This window comes from Haliaeetus albicilla, chromosome 19, assembly GCF_947461875.1.
Source record: "Haliaeetus albicilla chromosome 19, bHalAlb1.1, whole genome shotgun sequence".
Lineage (NCBI taxonomy): Eukaryota > Metazoa > Chordata > Aves > Accipitriformes > Accipitridae > Haliaeetus > Haliaeetus albicilla.
This window is the reverse complement of record NC_091501.1, coordinates 22052883-22072793: the sequence shown is the minus strand read 5'-3', so window position 1 is coordinate 22072793 and position 19911 is coordinate 22052883. Positions and strand designations below refer to the sequence as shown.

The following is a 19911-nucleotide window of genomic DNA, read 5'->3' as shown; positions in this document are numbered from 1 at the left end:
TGAACCATTCCCATGCGTCCTCTCACTGGATCCCAGGGAGAAGAGCTCAGCACCTCCCTCTCCACATCCCCTCCTCAGGAAACTGTAGGGAGTAATGAAGTTGCCCCTCAGCCTCCTTTTCACCAAACTTCCAGCCCTTTCACCACCTTTGTTGCCCTCCTCTGGATGTATACAAGGACCTTCACATCCTTCTTAAATGGTGGAGCCCTGGGCTGGTTGTGGCTGGGATAGAATTACTTTTCTTCATAGTAGCTGGTATGGGGCTATGTTTTAGATTTGTGATGAAAACAGTTTTGATAACACAGAGGTGTTTTCGTTCCTGCTGAGCAGGGCTTACCCATAGCCAAGGGCTTTTCTGCTTCTCACCCCACCAGCGAGCAGGCTGGGGGGGCACAAGGGGTTGGGAGGGGACACAGCCGGGACAGCTGACCCCGACTGACCCAAGGGATATTCCAGACCATTCCATATGACATCACGCTCAGCATATAAAGCTGGGGGAAGAAGAAGGAAGGGGGGGATCTTCAGAGTGATGGCATTTGTCTTCTGAAGTCACTGTTAGGTGTGCTGGAGCCCTGCTGTCCTGGAGATGGCTGAACACCTGCCTGCCCATGGGAAGTGCTGCATGAATTTCTTGTTTTGCTTTGCTTGTGCATGCGCAGCTTTTGCTTTACCTGTTAAACTGTCTTTGTCTCAGCCCACAAGTTTTCTCACTTTTAACCTTCTGATTCTCTCCCCCGTCCCACTGGGGTGAGGGTGTGAGCGAGTGGCTGTGTGGGGCTGAAAACCACGACAGGCCCAGAACTGCGCACAGTACTCCAGGTGGGGCCGCACCGACGCTGAATACAGCGGGATCATCCATCCCCTCTTTTGACCGGCTGGTCAGGCTGTGTTGGATCCCCCCAGGATGGGGTTTGCCCTCTCGGCTGCCAGGGCACGCACCGCTGGCTCACACTGAGCCTGCTGCCGACCAGCAGATCAGGCTTCTCTTGTTAGATTACATCTGCCGTCAGCGCAAAAACTAAAAATGGCATTTTCAATTGGTAAATGCTGCTATGAGCTAGGATATTTCCCCTAACTATGATTCACAACACAATGTCCACATAGCTGCCACCTCCTGCTCTATGAAAGCATTAGCCATGCAGGAATTAAAAACCTGGGAAGCATTAGGACTTGTCTTGCTTAGACTACCCTATTCTAGTTGCTGCCTTTGCATACTAAGCACCCTCCGCCCTTCCCAAAACTGGCTGGATCAGTTCCACTTTATTAATCCCCATTTGGCATCAGAAGTTACCTACACGGGGGAAGAACATGTTTCTGAGCTGCACAAACCCCACATTCCTCAGGACAGAGCAAGTCAGCTTGGCTGTGGTTTAGAAGAGCTGCAGACACACGACAGAGCCCCGAAGTGCGGCAGGGTCCTGTTTCAGCAGCGTCGAGTACGTTTCCCTATGGATCAGGGGTAAATGTATCATGTTTTCGGATGTCTGCTTCTGAGACTCTGTAGGGCTGCTCCCTGTCATGTGCCGTGGGTCCACCCTGAGAGCTTCACTCTGCTTTCTGTTCCATTTCATGCAATAACACTTGTCTTTTCAAAACACAAGAGGCGGGGGTGGGGAGTGGGGGAGGGCAGGATGTCAAGATTTGGAAATTCAAAATACTACCAATGCCAGAACCACTTCCCGACAAAGGCGACCACATCAAGGCCACAAGCTTACATTTAACATGCTACTATCAAAAGAGCAATTAGAGGTAGGCTTTCCTTCTCATTGCCAGTTTCCGTATGACAGAAAGAGGAAAGAACTTCCGCCTGAAGGTTCGAGAGGGGAAGGAGCGGTGAGTCGTCCTCAGTCCAGAGTACCACCTTAGAAACAGCAGTGAGAGGAAAAAAGGAGAAGGGGGAGCAAGAATGTCAGAAAATCTCATTTATGCTGACTTGAACTTGACTGATTCAACCAGGCCCAGACTACAGAAGGTCACTGACATCCCAGGTAGGTCAGTCGGTCTGCACTGAGCTTTCTTTGTATTCTTCAGCCTCCCAAACATGTATTTTGAAAGAGTGCCGTGGAGCACCAAAGCCCCAAAGAGGCCAAAGGAAATGTGAGGGCCAGTGCTGTGAAAAAAACAGATGGTGGGGAGTCCATGTAGTGTTTTTTACAAAAAAAAAAAGGGGGGGGGGATTGTTATAAGGTCTACTTTTCATTTGTTAAGGTGCAGGTGTGAGGGAGAGTTTTCTTGTGTGATTATTAAGAGTAGTTTCTATCATTTGAGGAGATTATTCCACAGCCGAACATCAATTGATCCTGAACCAGGAGTGTTCTCATGCATCAGACTGATTCCTGCAGCAAATCGACCGGGAGACTGAGTGCCTGATGTTTCTGTTGTTTGAAGCAATCTCGCAAATAGCCTGTTTCTTCTTGCTGAGCATAGTGGGCATTGCTTTGGGGTGTTTTCCTCCTGGCTTTGTCTGTACAAACTACTTGTTTAATAAATCAAGCATAAAATGTTTCATGGACAGATTTAGTTTGATTTAGTATAAATGACTTGGCAAAATTCTAACCTAAAATTTATGGTTCTTTAATGCACTAAGAATTATTGCACAAAGTTTTGCACTGTTTTTGCTACATCTGCATAAAATTACATCCTAAAATAACAGACTTCATACACTTTGTGCGTTTCATATTCTTTTTTCTTCCCTTTTTATCTGTTTGACAGAAACAGTAGTTTCTATTTCTTGCCATCCTGTGCTGGTCTATTGCATAAAGTGTGATCCCTTGGCATCTATTTTCAAATGGCTGGAGTTTCTAATGCCGCAAGAAACAGTGTTTCTACTACCTCTTTCAACAAGTTACTTCACAGCTGAATTGACAGGCACCCACAGTAGATGGACCTGACTGAAAATTCCATTTTCCTTATGATTTAATCCATGTACTCCTACTTACAGTTTTTATATGGTTTTAACAGCTTTTTTATGTTTCTCTGCTTGTGCCTTTCTGGAAAACCCTTATCAACTCTTTTCTTCCATGTGTACCTCTAATTTATGCATAGTATTTCCCAGTGATTACACATATCTTACAGAAAAGAGTTCAGACACTGGCTTCTGTCTTCTTTTCTTTTTCCTCCAGTTTTCTATTTTCTCTTTGATAATGGATTCCCTGGATCAAATACAGTGTTCACAAAGGAATGCAATTAATTCCATTAGCCAGAAGAATGCACTTAAACTCATAGAAGATGTTAACACTGTATGGTGATAGAAACAAAGGGGCTCAGTGCTGTGTATCAGGATGACTTTGAATGTTTTATAAAATTGCAACATTGTATTTCTTTCTTACTTTCTACCCCCTTTCTATGTGTCCCTCCCCTTCCTTCCTTCCCCACATGCTGTCTTCCATATTTGTTTGTATTTATTATCTGAAGATCTTTTAGAATAATTTTCACTTTTCTCACCATCTTATCATTAACTAGTCACTACTTCAAATTTAGCATGATCTGCAGTTTTCAGGTTTGCTTCAATGTTGTAGCCATTCTCACCACTCGCATATGGATATGAATTGAATAAGACAGTCAGACAGCCTTAGACATTTTTCTCCACTTCTGTTTAGATTTGAAATGCATGTGCATGTGCCCATGTGTCCTCTGTTATTGTCTGCACTGAAGATAACCCAGATCTGTTTCTGCCTATAGCAAGTCCTCTAAGGTGTAAATGCAATGGACAAAAATATCATTCAGGTATACTTAAACACAGTCACACAAATCAGTTGCTGTCATGTGTTTAGTATTTCTCATCATTTCAGTCATTTTTGTTCCATTTAAGTTGTTTCTCATCTTTCTCTGTTCTCTGTTTTTTTGCCTGGTTTTAGATACTACATATGCAGAACTGAAAGTACAATCCCTAGACACAAATGCTGCAGATAGCTACACATTGTCCGGTGAGTTTTTAGCTGTCTGCTAAATTGGTATGGATTTAAACAATGAGAGGAGAGGAGGCTGTTCCATCTTTTCCAAAAATGCAGTGATATAAACCCATATGGGTGACAGGAAGATACAGTTGTCTGCTTTACACAGCCAGAGCGGGGGGCAGTCAATGTGTTGCATTATATGCAACTAACCACGTGTTGGCGTCACTGGTGTAGGAACACAAGGCTATTTTGGGCCAGAACAAGGAACCACCTAACCAGGCCTCCTATCTCCAGCAGCAGCCGTAAGTGAATAACCAGAGATGAATAAGAAGAGGGTAGGCATGTATGATACCTTCCTGTAATACTTTCACGTGCATGCATCTACCCAGGGACTTCCTGAGACACATGTGTTTCTATTTATGTACGCTCAGTGGATTTCTTTTCTACAGACTTGTCTAATCTCCCCTTGGTTCTATACACAGACCTGATTTCTATCATGTCCTTTGATGAGGGGATCCACAGTTCTTTTTAACATCACACGAAGAACCAGCTTCATTTTTTTTACTCTGAACTGGCCTCCTATTAGTTTCAGCTAATGTTCCCTGAAAGAGACAGTAAGCAGCCAAACCCTATCCAAGGTCTCCATGACACTCAGGATTTTATATGTCTTCTTAGTCATCTCTTTTCCATACTGCAGAACCCTAGTCTATACCATCATTTACTGCTTCCCTTCTCTGAACATTTTCCACTATGCTTTTTGAAACAGGAGTAGTAGAATTGCATGCATGATCGAAGGTAGAGGCAAATCATGGATTTATAAAACCACGTGGCAGACAAAACATCCCTGATTTTTGTTCATTTTCCTTCTGAATAATTCCTAATGCATGAGGTTGTACAGCCTTCATCCTAGGAGATATTCAAAACTTGACTGTGCATGGTCCTGGACAACCTGCTCTAGCTGATCCCACTTGAGCAGAGAACTTGGACTAGATGATCTGAAAAGGTCGCTTCCAACCTAAGTGATTCTGTGACTGTGTGGTCAGGACAGCAGACCTGAAGTTCACAGATCTCCTCTAGAACTTTTTTCTTTTTTATTTTTAATTCATATTAGATCTGTTACCTTCTAGTCCCTGGGTGCAAAGATAGCTTTAAGAGTAAGATTACAAAATGGCATCAGTAATCCAGCTATCTCACACTTAATGCCTCTTGGAATTTGTTAGTATATCCATTTTTTTATTTGGGCTATATGTCTTCCAGTTCGTGTGGCTCCTCACAAGGAACTGCCCCGAACTGGAAGACCTACCCAGTTTTTACTCAGTCAACCCTGATACGAGGGATTAATATAGCTTCTCTACTATGACCTTAATTTCTGAATGCTTCCTGGGTAGCCTGCCATCCACTGACCTACAGATCTCCAGCAAGGTACCTTTTCTTGGTGTGTTTGAAGACACGGTGTGTTTGAAACATATGTGTTCAAAAACACGTTTGAAGTCTTTTCCTTTACAAGTACTTTTCTGTTGAAGTCTTTCCCTTTTCAAGTTCTTTTCTGCCTAATTGGCTTTTCTTATACATAATCTTTGATCTCCCAGAGTTTGTGATATTTTCTATTTATTTCCTTCATTTAATGTCTACAGCTATGGAAAGTTCACAATCTGCTTCTAATACCTGTGTCAACTTCCTTTTGCCTGTTCCCAGATCATTCTTAGTAGGTGCCTTGTATTGGCCATGTGTTGCCAGGATGCTATCCTTCAATAATATATGGTGTGCCTGTATGGATTTCATTCTCTCTTAGCAGTCTTTTTCAGCTTCTTTTTGATAAGCACCCTCTCCTTCCTGTAGTTACCCTCTTTTACCCATTAGCACTCTATTTTTCCTTAGGTAGTCTAGCACTATGATGACTCTCTTCCTTTTAATCACTTCCTCATATTCACCACATATTGGGAAGCTGTTCAGTTACCTAATCACAGGTGTTCGGAGCCATCTGGGAAGCATCAGAACGTTTGGTCTGGCTTCAGTATGCAAATCTGGAAGGCCACAGATTCTTGGAGGTCCTGTGTAACATCTTCCAGGTCTGTGCAGTTATCTGATACCTGAGGGTATCTCAGGTGGCAGAAGCCACCCATTTTCAGGTACCTGACATCTGAGTACTCTAGTCTAGGGTGGGACATTCCAGATCTTCCCATCTTATTTTTCAGACTTCTAGTATATGTGTAGAAGCAGGTGTGCAACAGCTGTTGTTTGCTTCTCAACTCTTTATTTAAATGACAGTCAGTTTTGCATTTTCTGCTTGACTCTGTCTACACACTGACCTTTCCTTTTCCTGAGGACACAGTGGTTTTGAAGTCACACGTAATGGTAATATCACCCTAAACGGCTCTTTAGCCCATGTCAGCTTCCCTTTCCTCATTTTAAGAGTTACTTACAACCTTCAGCCCCTGCCAGCTTGCTCTTATAAATTTTTAATGTTACTTAAAACCTTCTAGATGTCATGTCCTGCAGCTTGACTCCCTTATAGTTAAGGTGAAATCTGTTCCTCCAGAGCGTTTGGACACTCTGCACCAGATGTGTCCCAAATTCTTGAAGAATCAGAAATCTGGATCCTTACTCCATCCTCTCAGCCAGGTGCTAAAACGCTGCCTTTCCTCTTCTCCCTCCAGTCCTGCATAGGGTACTGGGACCATTTCTGGAATGGTCACCTTAGGATTCCTGGTCACCAACTTCCTTCCTACAAGCTTCCATTTTGCCACTGAAACTTCTCCTCACCCTTCCCAATCATGTTGGTAACCACATGGACTAGTGTATCAGTAGATAGTTTGCACCTGTCAAATAGATTTGTTGATTAGTGCAATCAACATGTTTTCAGGGTGCAACTATTTGCTGACCAAACCTCCTCAGGCAGAAAACCTGACAGCACAGAGTTCTTCTTGAGTGCCACCTTCTTTCAAAGACTGGTTTAAAATCAGTCTAGTTTAATACTATACTAAGTATGACAGCTTCCTAGCATTTCAATAATTCAAATAGTAATGCACAAGCAGGTGTGAAAATGAGGTTACCAGACAGAACAGACCACATATTGACTTAGTTAGGATGAAGATTCAGGGTGGCTTCCTCATTTATCTAAAACTGTTTTCTTTACAGAGCAGGGGTAATAGCAACAACTTCAGTTTGGTTTTCAGATCCTAGTTGTCACACAGACACTGTAAACTTTAAAGATAGCAGAAGGGATAAGTAAATACCAGCAGATATGTGAAGCAAGAAGAGATGGAAAGCTCTCCTTTGTCTTTTAATTCAGTGCCTGATAAGTCCAGTCAGCCACCGAATATATTATTTGTCCCCTCTTGGACCTGCTTGTGCTCTATAGCATCTGGCCAGTAACCACTGAGTTGGCAGACTAATGAATACCGCGAGGATCCCCTTGAAGTAAATCCTGAACAAAAGTCCATAAACACCAGTCAAAACAGATAGAGGAGATGGTTAACTCCTCTGAAAAATTTGTTTTGTTGAGGAGTATAACATGGCAGGACCTTTATCTGGTAAGTTGATTGGGTTTTGCTTTAAGAGTATTTTGAGAGGGTAGGTAAGGATCCCAGTGAGCACTTAACTCTAGTATCAAGTGCAGCAGAATTTAACAAAGTATTCTAGGCAATGGCAGAAGGGTTCAGACTAAAGGTCTGTGATGGAAAAAAAATGTGCCCACAGCGTATCAATCACAAAAACCAAATATCTGAAGGAACAGCACTGAAGGGCTTTGCCTAACTTGAAAGAGTTGTCTCAGTGTGAGCGTGAAAAGGGCGTTTCTGAAGGAAGATGAAGGGTTCCTTTTCATCGTTTCCCTAATCTTTATTTTTAATGTCTATCTGTAGGTAAAAGCTGTTGCTCCAGAACACGTGTCGCTGTATTGGTTGCTGTGATAATCCTCCTACTGGTCTTAGTGGTGTGTCTGATACTCATGTGTAAGTCCTGCTAAAAATGTAATAACTACAATAAATTTGTGACTCTCACCCACTGACTGACATCTAGGTCATAACATCCAAAATCAGTAGCAACAGAAGGCTAATTTGAAGGCACAGGACAGCAGTTTTTAACCAACTGTGCCTGTAACAGAAAATCCGTAAAAGAGTCAAGTGGTTTGAAAGTTTAAAATTCAAAAAAAAAGAGCAAAAACCCAATTAAAAAACTGACAATGTTCAAACAATAAAAAATTTATTATACAAATGTTTTGAAGAAACAAGCCAAGATTAGATAATGCCTATTAGTATTAGGACTGCTATCCATGAGAATATTTCAAGGTGATGATCATGTCACCAAGATGTCCATAAGACCAAACATCTTTAAATAAATATGAATAAAAGCTCATTTGAAAGAGGTAGCTAAGTCACAACTTAAAGGAATTTGTTTGCACCTTACTTGAATAAAAGCCCAGTACTAGGTCTCTCTGCATGTGTTTCACTGAGTTCATAACAATCTTTGAACTACATAAAAAGATACACTATTTTTTTTAAGAAAGAATGCATTCTTATCTCCATCAGAAAAAAACCCAAATTTTAATAGAGCCATGTAGTACTTTCCTTTTTGAATATTTTCAAGGAATCATTTTTAAATTTCAGATGTGGTTGCTTGTTTCTTTTCATCCTTTGACAGTTGAGCAAGCTTAAGAGGTTTGCACAATCAATCACAGTCAAGTCCCAGAGTTTGCCACCTACTCAGAGATGCACATGGAGAAACCCTTTGTGAAGACATGCCAAAACTTTTGATCCATCGAACTTAAAAAACAGGGTTGGGGGAGGTAATTGTTTTTTTCTTTTTCAAGGCAAAGAGTAAAGGACAGATGTCTGACAGTGTTCTGACCTTTATAAAATATAAAATACCACAGGAAGGGCAAAATTTAAAAAAAAACAAACAACGAAACAATACAACATAACAGGTGAGATTACCAGCATTTGATAGAGCTTTAAATCAGGAGTTGAATGAGGAGTCATTAGGCTTTGATTCAGGTCTGGCTTCAGTTGCAGTTACTTTGCTGGGCTTTGTTGGGTTCAGTACTGCCTCAGTGAACTGAAAAAATGCTCCTAAGAAACTTGACATCTAGATCAAACTTGAGAAACTAAATCAAATTAGTTTTTAATTTCAATAGCATACAGTTTTCACTTGTACTCCAAATGAAAACTGTTGTAATTTTGACTGCTTTATTTCTAAGTTTAATTTTATATGAGTTTTCCATACAGTTTTGTTTTGCCAAATATACCGTTGTTGACAAACAGCTTGTTGAAATGAACTAAACTGTAACCGCTTAATATTGGTCCATCATACAAGAGCTCTGCAGGCCAGAAAACATTTTGCATTTCTGTTCATGAAAATGACAACAATATTACTCAGTGGAATCTGACTAGATATTTGATGATTTTTATAGTAGTGTCATATTATTTTCTTTTTTCTTGAGAGAAAATTTATCTGTTAGTAAGTAAAAAATTGGCCCTGCAGTTCATGAGCTGGTCTTCCAAGAAAAGGCAGTCTGACTTTGTTTTCAAATGTTCCTTCATATGAATTAAATTTTGCTGTTTTCTGAAACCAGGAGCTGATATCCAGCCTCAAGATATATGTGTATAAATGCATATATGCATGGAAAACATATGATTTCAAACTGATATTTGTTTTATTTTTCCTTGTTGCTGTAGGGATTCAGTAGAAGGCAAAGAAAGACTTGATGTTCTCAATTAGCATATGACTAAAGCACGATAAAATTCAGTGTTATGTTGCTCCAATTAGAAAATAACACATTGTTGCTTTGTTAGGTTTCAGTGCCTTTGAACCATTTTCAGTAATGCTGCTGTCTCAATCTCTCAGGCAGATTTCAGAGTTTAAGGTGACAATATTCCAGGAGAAAATCTTGACCCACCATTTATGTGTTATAAATTAATTTCCATCTAGTAGGAGAATCAGTAGGGTGATGTTCATTTTTGTAACGCATACCAGTATGCATTCGTTCTAATTTTTCACAGAAATGTGCTTTAAAATTATATTAGGTAGTTTTAATACCAGTATTTGGTACTATTATGTACAAAGGACTTCAGGGTATCTTTGTAAGCAGTACTTCAAGCTTCCACCCACAGGCCCAGGCTATATGCAAAACCCAGCTTCTTCATTTTCTAAAATGAAATTATTCTGAAATCTGCTCATATCATGGTTTGGGGAACTTTTCCTGAAGAGTAAATTCTGTTTCGCCATCTTCCAAACATTTGGTTGCTCCTTCAAGTTCTCAGTCCTCAGCTTTACCTTCATTATTTCTGCCACAGTTATCCGTTTTAAAAATCTGTAAAATAGAATGCATACTTTATCATGTGTATCTCTGTATACAGGTTTGGATGTAATTCTATATACCAGAGCTTTCAGAACCTTTGTTTTCAAATGTTCAGCCATACATCTTTCCTTGTTTGGTTTTTTTTAATAGTGATATCTAAGACTCAACTTCTCCTACACCAATATATTGGAAGCTAATCCCTAAAAGGAACAGGGCAAATCATACAATTTAGTCTCCGCAAAATTAGACTTTTATTGATCTACTTTGATTTTTACATGCTACAGTGAAACTTTTTTCTCACAACTCCAAAAGTCTAGTTCTTGCTTGTTATCAGGAAAGAAATGTAGATTAGTAGGACTTCCTAGGCAGTGTGTTTTTGAAGTTTATAGTGGCTTTTACAATTCATACTTCAACAATTTGTAAAAGAGTAGTTCAGCAACTGTTTTGCACCAGCTCATTATGATCCCAGTAAAAAAAAGGTACTCAGACTCTGTAAGGTATTATTTAAAATGCTACTTATTAGAGCTAATGCTATAAAGCAAGAAAGGACAGTACAGAAAATCCTAGATCCCTTCGGGTGCTGGGAACCCTGAGCAAAATTACAGAACTGAGGAACTTGGTGCAGTGGCTGTTTTCTGGGAAAGCAAGTATAGTCATTTCCCAAAAGAATACTGTTATTTCATACTTATTTCCTTTTATCGCTTACTGTCTGGGTCTAGGCTTATGGAAGGAGCTGATTAATCCTTTGTACTAAAATTGAGATTCATTTATGTCACTGCTGTTTTGAGTCTCTGGTGGTCCTTGAAATCCTTCTGGACATTTTTGGCAGTGGGGTTTCTGAAACCTTGACGGTCTATAGATAAAACTGAAACAATATATGTGGAGATAAATGATATGTTGTATAAGATAAGTGTATATTCGTTAATTATTTCAATGTTGAGTATTCTACTAAATCATTTAATGTAGTAGTTGAGGGGATATTTCAGCCATTACGAGTATTTGTAGTTGCCAGACAAAAAAATTTTATATTCTCTTTATGATCGTCATAGAGCTAAAAGTTGCTTCATTTTGGCTACGAAGAACTCTCTGAGATGGAGTTGGTAGAAAAAATCCCCACGTTAAGGGCTGGTCAGGTTGTTTCTCACAACAGGCAAAAGTGTGCTTAGTGAAAGGGGTTCCCTTTCCTGAAAAAGTTTGCCTTGACAGTATTTTTTGTTCCTTGAGGAAATAATTAACTTCTGCAGCATTCTCTGAAAATGAATATCTTATTGGAACAAGGGCACAAATACTTCTCAGGATTTTTGTCAGTAAAAAATTGGCTACAGAAAATGTATTGGAAGAAGAAATGCTACATTTATGATAAAATAACCTATTTTTGCCAGAGGTGGGTACAAGGCAAACCCGGATTCTCTGTAACAGAGGTGCTCGTCTCTCAAACTCAATAGTTACTTCTTGTCAGCATAGTTATGACTACATTCTGGTGGGCTGAACCCCTTCCAAGATATCATTCCCACTGCACTACAGGGTCTTGGATCTGTCAAGACGCATAGGTACTAGGGAAGTGGTTTTATCCCAAGGAAAGTAAGAGCTCAGGATTGCCACCTTCCTTGTGGTTAGTTGCAGTTTGGATACTTTGGATCCATCCTTTCACTACCAATTTTCAGTGTCTGGAAGAGATTAGATGTCACTGAATCTAAAGGCCACTCCACTTCTTTTCCCTCATCTTATTTTTGAGCTTACTGCTTGTAAACAAAGTTCTTCCTTCAATATTCTGTTTCTTTCATCGTTTGCCTCTAGTATGAAATCTACAGAGATGTCAGTTCTTTCACGCTCCATGCCATTCTGGTACAAGTTTCTTAGAACTTTCTTTAATTCAGTCTTTTTTCTCATTTTATATATATATTTTTTAAAGGAATTTATCAATTTTGGTTTCAAGTATAAGAATTCTATCCGTACAATTTTTAGTTTAATACTTCTTCACTGTTATTGTTCATCCCTTCATTGTTCAACTCCAAATAACCTCAAAAATGCCTCTTTAAACTTTGATATAGACAACTCCCAGTTAGTTGAGCTAATAATACCCATTCATGTCATGAACAATTGTGTCTTTAAAGCTGAGGTTTCCTAAGCAGAGAAGCTGGGAGAATATCAAGATTTTCTTACTGCTACACAGAGCCAGCTGGAACAACATAATCCTCCTTCAGCTTGTTAACTGTGAGTGATCCCTGAACTCCATACTTTCAACAGGATCTAAACTCTTGAGGGAGTTTGTAAACAGATAAAACCAAAGACATGAAAATCACATGAGCTTCTCTAGTAAACTAAGCATAAGTTTAGTTCATCTAAGGCCTCAGCTACTTTCTTCACCCTCTCAAAACTCTTTTTTTTCTTATTCTCTGTGATAAATTCATGCAGTCTAGCTAGTCATCAGATAATAAAAATAAATTTGTAAGCCTCCCTCCACGAGTCAGAGTCAGAAGCCTCCTGTGGAGCACAAATCCCTCACAACCACTGTGTCAGAAGAAAGAGGAAAATCAATGCTATTTCAGCCTGGGTATCTGCTTTAAAACCTAAAATGAACACTATCGTCTCATTTTGGTCTGGGGGGGAAACACTGTTAGACCAGCTTCCAGCTGGGGCACAAGTATGCTCTGCCTGAATATCTCACGCCAGTTGTTTGGGGTAGGAGCAGACAGTGACTGCAGCTCCAAGCACGCTTAACCAAGAACAGATTGGCTTGAGCACTCATCTCTCAAAGACAGCTCTTACTTCTTACTGCTATAGTTGTGTGTATACTGTACACCACATGTACCGCTGCACTGAAAATGTGCAGAGCATTTTTTGTCAAGTTCCAGAGTTAGGCTCTTTGGAAATCTGCTCCATAGTATGGTACGACAGGTTTGGGTTTTTTTCAATGGAGAAGCCAAAAGGTGAGGAGTAGGCATTCTGTGTGGGGTGATGGTGGGAGTCAAGGAGGTACAGAAGAGCTCTGACAACATATGGCAAAATGGTCAGCCATGCAAAGCAGAAATTGTATTCTTATTTCCAGACCGTCCAACTGCAAGCAGCCCGCCTGACTCAAAACCATCCTCCACCACCTCTGAAGAGGCACTAGGTAGGTAATCTTCTATCATTCAAAAGACAGTTTCCAGAAGCCTGTTAGATTGCCTTTTTAGGGGGGGACGGGGGCAGTGTCTAGATTTTGTTCAGAAGAAAACCGAACAGACAAAACCCCTGACATCTCAGGAATAAACAACCTTATCCTGTACACTCATAGGATGAGCTGCCAAGGCCAGAGACATTTCACATTTTAATCATCTTTAAAAGTAGTGCTTGGTCAGCGCTGCATTACTGTTTCAGAGGGAAGAACTGATTGCTCTCATGCTAGTACAGAAAAGCCCGTGGCTAGGTGAACGGACATGAATATAAAATCCCTTTGGTATCACAGCATTGTAGCGAACATGATAGATCAATGTGCGTCTATTGCTTTTCAAATACCCCTCCATTCTTAGCATTTTACCGAAGTGCAATTCCCCTTTGCTGTTTACAAGCTGCTGGATAACCAACTAAACTCTATCAGGCAGTCCCTGTCTCCCTGAATCCTATCACCGTTTCCAGGTCCCATTCTCTGTTCCTCCCGGTACCCAGCCTGGCAATGGAGAGAAATGTTCTGTCTTTCAGTTGCATCACTAGTGCTGTGTTTTGCAGCAGGCAAATAAGACATTTGAAAACTGAAAGCTGCTTCTTGCCCTGACCATTTCTCTTTATCTCCTGAGCAAAGATTTAAAAGGCTGGATAATGTTATCCATCATTCTACTTCTCTGACTCATGCCTAGTGACTCTTGGGCTGGGATTAGCTACAGGGATCTTAGACTGGCAGGGATCCTCAGTAGTCTGGTGGAAATTTTAAGTAGGACCATACAGGTACTTTTCTGGTTGTAACTTACTCTCTTACCTTTCTTTTGTAATAGGATCCTTTCGTTAGTGTTAACATTAATTTTTCCACACCTGTTCTTCCCTCCTGCAGGCTGCCCCCAAGACTGGAAACAAAATGGGGAAAAATGCTACTTCTTTTCTCCAGTGCAGAAAACACTTGACTGGAACACCTCCCGTAAAGAATGTATTGACAAAAATTCAGACCTGGTGATCATTGACAGCAAGGAAGAACTGGTGAGATCTAAATTCATGGGGCTGCTCCTAGGGTTGTTTGACCTGTATGCCAAAGGGCTGATGGGTTACACTTGTGTCTTCTCATGTTAGAGGTCTTTGCGGACCTATAATCTACTGCTAGCCACATACAGCAAGCACCTCTGTACGGTAGCAAACACCTTCACAGTAAGGTGCATCTTGGTGCTTGAAGTCTCGCATCCAGAAGCTTCTGTCTCCAAGCATGCTCCCATGGGAAAGAGCAAACTCTCTGCCTAGCTGACTTATGTTTTAAAGGGATTTAGCACACAAATCAAGACCAACAAGTTGAACAGACACTTATTTGTGAGAGCCATTGCTCTGACAAAAACTGCAAAGGCTTTCCCATCACAATCAGAATAGAAAAGTGTCTCCAGGTAACACGTCTCATCTGGCTAACTACAATGTATAGCTTTAATGGTATCACAAGTGTATTATTCTGTTTAGTCTATTCCTAAAAGCCCCAGGAAGAGAGATGAGATTAAAAATGGAAAAGTTTAGCCTCTGAAGCTGTGGAAGGAGATGGTGTGCACACAGTTCTGTTGGCTATTTAGCACTAAGATTTCTGTGCACCTCTGGTGAAGAAAATGTAATTTTAATGTATTATCATTGTTTGTTTCCTTTCTAGGGTTATCTTTTTTCACAAACAAGAAGTTATTACTACTTACTTGGTCTCATATTCTCGAAGAGAGAGAAGAAGTGGAAGTGGATTAACAACGTGGAACATAACCCAGACATGTAAGCTTATTCCAGCAAGTTACTGTGATACAATGTCTGGAACCAGTAAAAAGGAAAAACCTGAGCCAACAACAGGGAGTACAAGAGAGATCAGGGACTGCAATTTGTAGCAACCTGATTCCTTGAGATTCAGGTGCTTCAGCATATCCCTGTGACAAGTCAAAGGGAGCCTGTAAATCACGTGGGAACACAGGCATGTCACATCAGGATGGCAAGAGAGGACACAGCTGTGGTTCTGGTGGGGAAGGAGGAATCTGACTTGGTAGAGTTCAATGGGGAAAGAAAGGATATACCAGGCAGGTATAAGAGAGACCATGATGTCAGCACCATTGAATGGAGGCTACCAAAGAAGAGGAAGGTTTCTGGATGGGAAAGCATAGCTCACATACTTTTGTTGAGGTCTGGGGAAGAAAATAAAGGCATGGGAGGAAGATTCTAATAAGGCAGCTTCTAATCCCACTGACAATAATATAGCTTAGCAGCAAGGCCAGGTGCCACTCTGTCTTTCACAGAGGCGATATTGTCTGCATTGCATCCAGCTAGGTCAGGAATGCAACTAGATCTGACTTTCTCTCCCTGTTCAGGTTTACTATTGGAGGAGACTTTACTGACTATTTCTGCACTGTCATTGGACATGACAAAGTAGAAACTGCATCCTGCAAGGGAGCCCTAACAACACAAAATATGTGTGAAAAAGCTGCAAATATTTTAGAAAGGCAGAAGGAGAGCTAAAAACAAGATGTCTGTAGAGCTTGGCCATGGGATGAGTGAGGAAGCTGGATTTGGTGTCGGTGGCTGAGATGAAGCTACGCTGAAGCTTTCCTATGGAAGCCCCTTTGCCAGTTCAGGAAGATGTCTGTTCAAGGCCAGATTCTGACTAAACGATGCAAATTAAATTTAGAAAAATGTCAATGACACTACTACCCTTATAGAAAAAAAAAAATCTGCAAAAGCCACTTGTGATACCTAATTAAACAAAGGATCTTGAAAGACCAGGAAGATGTTTTCAATGCAGCTTCACTTTGTCAGAATAGCACCCATTTCCCTCGGATGTGGGAAGCAGGTTCAGAGCATGAATAGGCCTGTTTGTTATTAAATTTATTTTTATAAGTTTGAAATAATTAATTGCAGGAAAACTAGGTATAATTAATGCCATTTAGCGATATTTGATACGAGACCTCAGTAATGTGTAGGCATCTGTGATCCCAGAGGACTCTTCTGGGTCACAAGCCTCTGCCAGCTGGTGTTAAATACAATAACTCTGTGGCATCTGATCATTCTCATTTTCTTTGTTGACTCTAAAGCACCCAGACTTCTTCAAAGGGCCAGTAAAGCACAGGTGCAGGCTTGATGAAGGGACAGCACCTTCCACTTGCTGTCAGATGAAATTTATTCTGCTGCAGGGCTTCTGGTGGATCACTGACTGCTACGAACAAGGGACCAGCTAATGCCCCCCAAATACCATCTCTGAGAGATATTGCCTATTCCTTATTTCTAGACAAAATACAGACTGCTAGACTCACCTTAATAACAGGCAGATTTCAAGTAAATTTTGAAGGAAACGGTAATACAAATCACAGAGTTCAACAAGAGAAAAAAAAAACCAAAGTGAGTACGTTCACAAGGATAGCTCATCCTGGTCAGCTTTCTCTGAGGAGATGACTGACTCATCCGAAATTAGAGTTTTATTAAAACATTTGACTAGGATTACACATAGAAAATAATTAACAAGCCTTCTGGAAAAAAATATCATGTATAATACATTCAGTAGTGGCCTTGCTGCAAAATGCACACATCTGCTAGTAATGTCTAAAGTGACGTAAGATTATGTCTGAATAACACAAGACTGGAAGACAATGTCAAAACAGGAGAAGATCCAAGCCTAATACAGTAAGAACTGCATGACCTGAGTAATGTATATGTATATGGAAACGTATATGGAAATGTATATGGAAAGGATGATGAGTGGGAACCTGGAGTTTTTAAAAAACATTTTTAAATGGTGTCAACAAATGCAGTGTCTATCTTTTATCCGTTGGACTTGCTGATGTAGCTGTGCCCTTCTTGCCCATTCATGGCAGATGGAGGCAAGGGGCAGAGTAGGAAAAAGAGAAAGCCTTGATGCTGTGCAAGCACTGTTCAGCAACACACAAATATCAGTGTGTTATCAACACTTTTAGCCACAAATCCAAAACACTGCACCATACAGGCTGCTATGAAGAAAGTTAACTCCATCCCAGCCATGACCAGTACAATCTCCACCCCTTATTCCATATCATTTGCATCATGCTCATAACCCCTCATCAACACCCACCCCATCCTTTGACATATACACAGATGTCATTTCCTTAAGTCTACAGGCCATCCCCATCAAATGTTGATTCCAATATCCATTCAAATATCCATTAAAGTCTGTTCAGTTAATTTAGTCCCTGACTTGGACTCCATCTGTTACGGTGGTCACTCAGGACGGGAGAGGTGCCGTGTTGTCAGGGATTGTTGGGTGTTAAAACCACTATGGGCAGGGTTATTGCTGGGCTTGCCCAGTTTCTTGTGAGGCTCTTACCCCCCACTGGTTCAGGTGGTTCCTGTTATAGTACTTCCTACAACATACAACTCAAATCATGACTTATTTTCCCCCAAGGTTAAATCTCCTTGGGGTACACACCAGTTTTCCCCATCCTTCCACTTTGCCGCCCAAGTCCACCCACATCCTTGAGTGAAAGCAATCCCACAAATGGATTTACCTCTTCCCAAGGGAGGAGCAACCCGCGCTGTCTTTCCCAGGCAGTTCCCTTACACGTACTATGGTAACCTTACCTCTTCCTACAGTGTGTAGGGCCTTTGTCTGGGAAGAGCCAGGTCAGTCAGCAGAACCTCTGGTGTTAACCAGCCAAGTGGCTTGTGCTAAATTTACATCCCGGTGTTTCCATGTCCCAGCACTCATCACTCAGCATAGTCTTTAGCAGCTCATTGTAATGCTCAGCCTTTCCAGAGGCTGGTGGGTGACAGGCGATGTGATACACCCAATGAACACCCATGTTCCTTGGCCCCATTGACTATGAAATTGGTTTGGAAATGGGTCCCGTTGCCTGACTTAATTCTTTCTGGGGTGCCATGTTGCTAAACATCTTGCTTTTCAAGACCCAGGGTGCTTTTTTGGACAGAGGCATGTGTTACAGGGTATGTTGCCAACCACCTGAAAGTCATCTCCACCATGGTAAGCACATAACACTTGTCTTAACAGGTTCATGGCAGCAATTCCAGTTGAGAACATGCTTGTTAGTGCAGACAGGTTGCTTCAGCAGCCAGCTATTACCGAGGAAGCAAAGGACAACAGAATTTCATATCAAGCACCAGTTCCTCATTGCCTGTCCGGTTCTTCTCATCTGTGAAGTTAAAGGTCCCGGGGAAGACTGCATCTTTGGAACTGAAGACAAGCCTGGTCACTGATACCTAGAAGAATGTTAATAATATCTATAAAAACATTCAGATATTGGCAGATGTTTGCAGGGCATTTACCCTTCCTATCCAAGAGAAGACAGTGACTGCCCATAGTGTCACGGTGAGCTTGGGAAGAGCTATTGCTCTGCCTTAGGCAGGTGATGCACAATGCTCATATTCTCCCCTTGGGATTGCCTCAACCACATGCCACCAAGATGTCATCAGGCCACCTCAGCTGTGCCCACACTGGACAACACCTCAAATTCATTTTATGAACTCCAACCACTGATGCTAGCACACATCCTTGGCCTGATTTGTGCATGGTGCCTGTGCACCCACAGCCACGGCTTTCCCTGCAGCGTGGGTTTCTGTGCGGGACCTCACCTCATCTCAGGGGTTAGAGAAGAGGTACCTCTGGGCTACTCACAGCTCTGTGCGAATCATTGTGTCCTAGCTCCTGGGGAGGGACAGTCCAACGCAAATGGACTCAGCTCTGGAGGAGCAGCCTAGCAAGGCTGTCTCCATCACACTGGGAGGGACCTTGAGGGCTTCAGCACAAGGGATAACTCTCTGTTAGATGACTGGAAGAGGAAGAAAAAGTCACTCTACGCAGCAAGAGACGTGCCACCATAGGGTGGAGAAATGGGGACAGGGCAGAGGAGAGAGGACATATCCCCACAGCTAGGGTAAGGCAGGCCACTGACACCCAGGGGCAAGCACCCAGGGTAGGACGGCCCGAGGGTACCCACCTTTCAGAAAAGCCCCGCTTGCTGCTATGGGACTGCATGCTGCTGCACCTCTCACTACTGCTAACTGATGTGCTGATAGCCGAGTCTTTTTACGCTTTTTTAGTGGTTCTGCTTCAACATTTTTGGCACCTGTTGTGGTTTAACCTCAGCCAGAAACTAAGCCGCTCACTCACTCCCCCCCACCCCAGTGGAGATGGGGGAGAGAATCAAGAAAAAAAGTAAAACTTGTGGGTTGAGATAAAGACCGTTCAATAGGACAGAAAGGAAGAAAATAATAATGATAACAATGAAAAATTACAATAATAATAATGATAATAAAGAACTGGAATACACAAAACAAGTGATGCACAATGCAGCTGCTCACCCCTTGCCGACCGATGCCCAGTTAGTTCCTGAGCAGCTATCTGCGCCCCGCCTCGGCCAACTCCCCCCAGTTTATATACTGGGCATGACATCACATGGTATGGGATATCCCTTTGGCCAGTTTGGGTCAGCTGCCCTGGTTGTGTCCCCTCCCAATTTCTTGTGCCCCTCCAGCCTTCTCGCTGGCTGGGCATGAGAAGCCGAAAAATCCTTGACTCAGTAGAAACACTACTTAGCA

At 41.6% G+C, this 19911-nt stretch overlaps 1 protein-coding gene across 2 annotated transcripts; it reads left to right on the top strand.

Annotated features, from left to right (window-relative positions):
• The first annotated feature begins 1028 nt into the window (after nt 1-1028).
• LOC104323891 (C-type lectin domain family 5 member A-like) lies at nt 1029-17157 on the top strand. 2 transcript variants are annotated; one of them, XM_009927758.2, is made up of 7 exons: nt 1032-1988; nt 3858-3926; nt 7760-7849; nt 13244-13309; nt 14222-14364; nt 15008-15117; nt 15702-17157. In XM_009927758.2, exons 1-7 carry the CDS (start codon nt 1907-1909, stop codon nt 15847-15849), a joined length of 708 nt encoding a protein of 235 aa, XP_009926060.1. In that variant the 5' UTR covers nt 1032-1906; the 3' UTR covers nt 15850-17157. The 2 variants fall into 2 exon arrangements, with proteins under 2 accessions (XP_069662871.1, XP_009926060.1); XM_069806770.1 differs by lacking the exon at nt 7760-7849 and having other exon boundaries at nt 1029-1988.
• The last annotated feature ends 2754 nt before the right edge of the window (nt 17158-19911 follow it).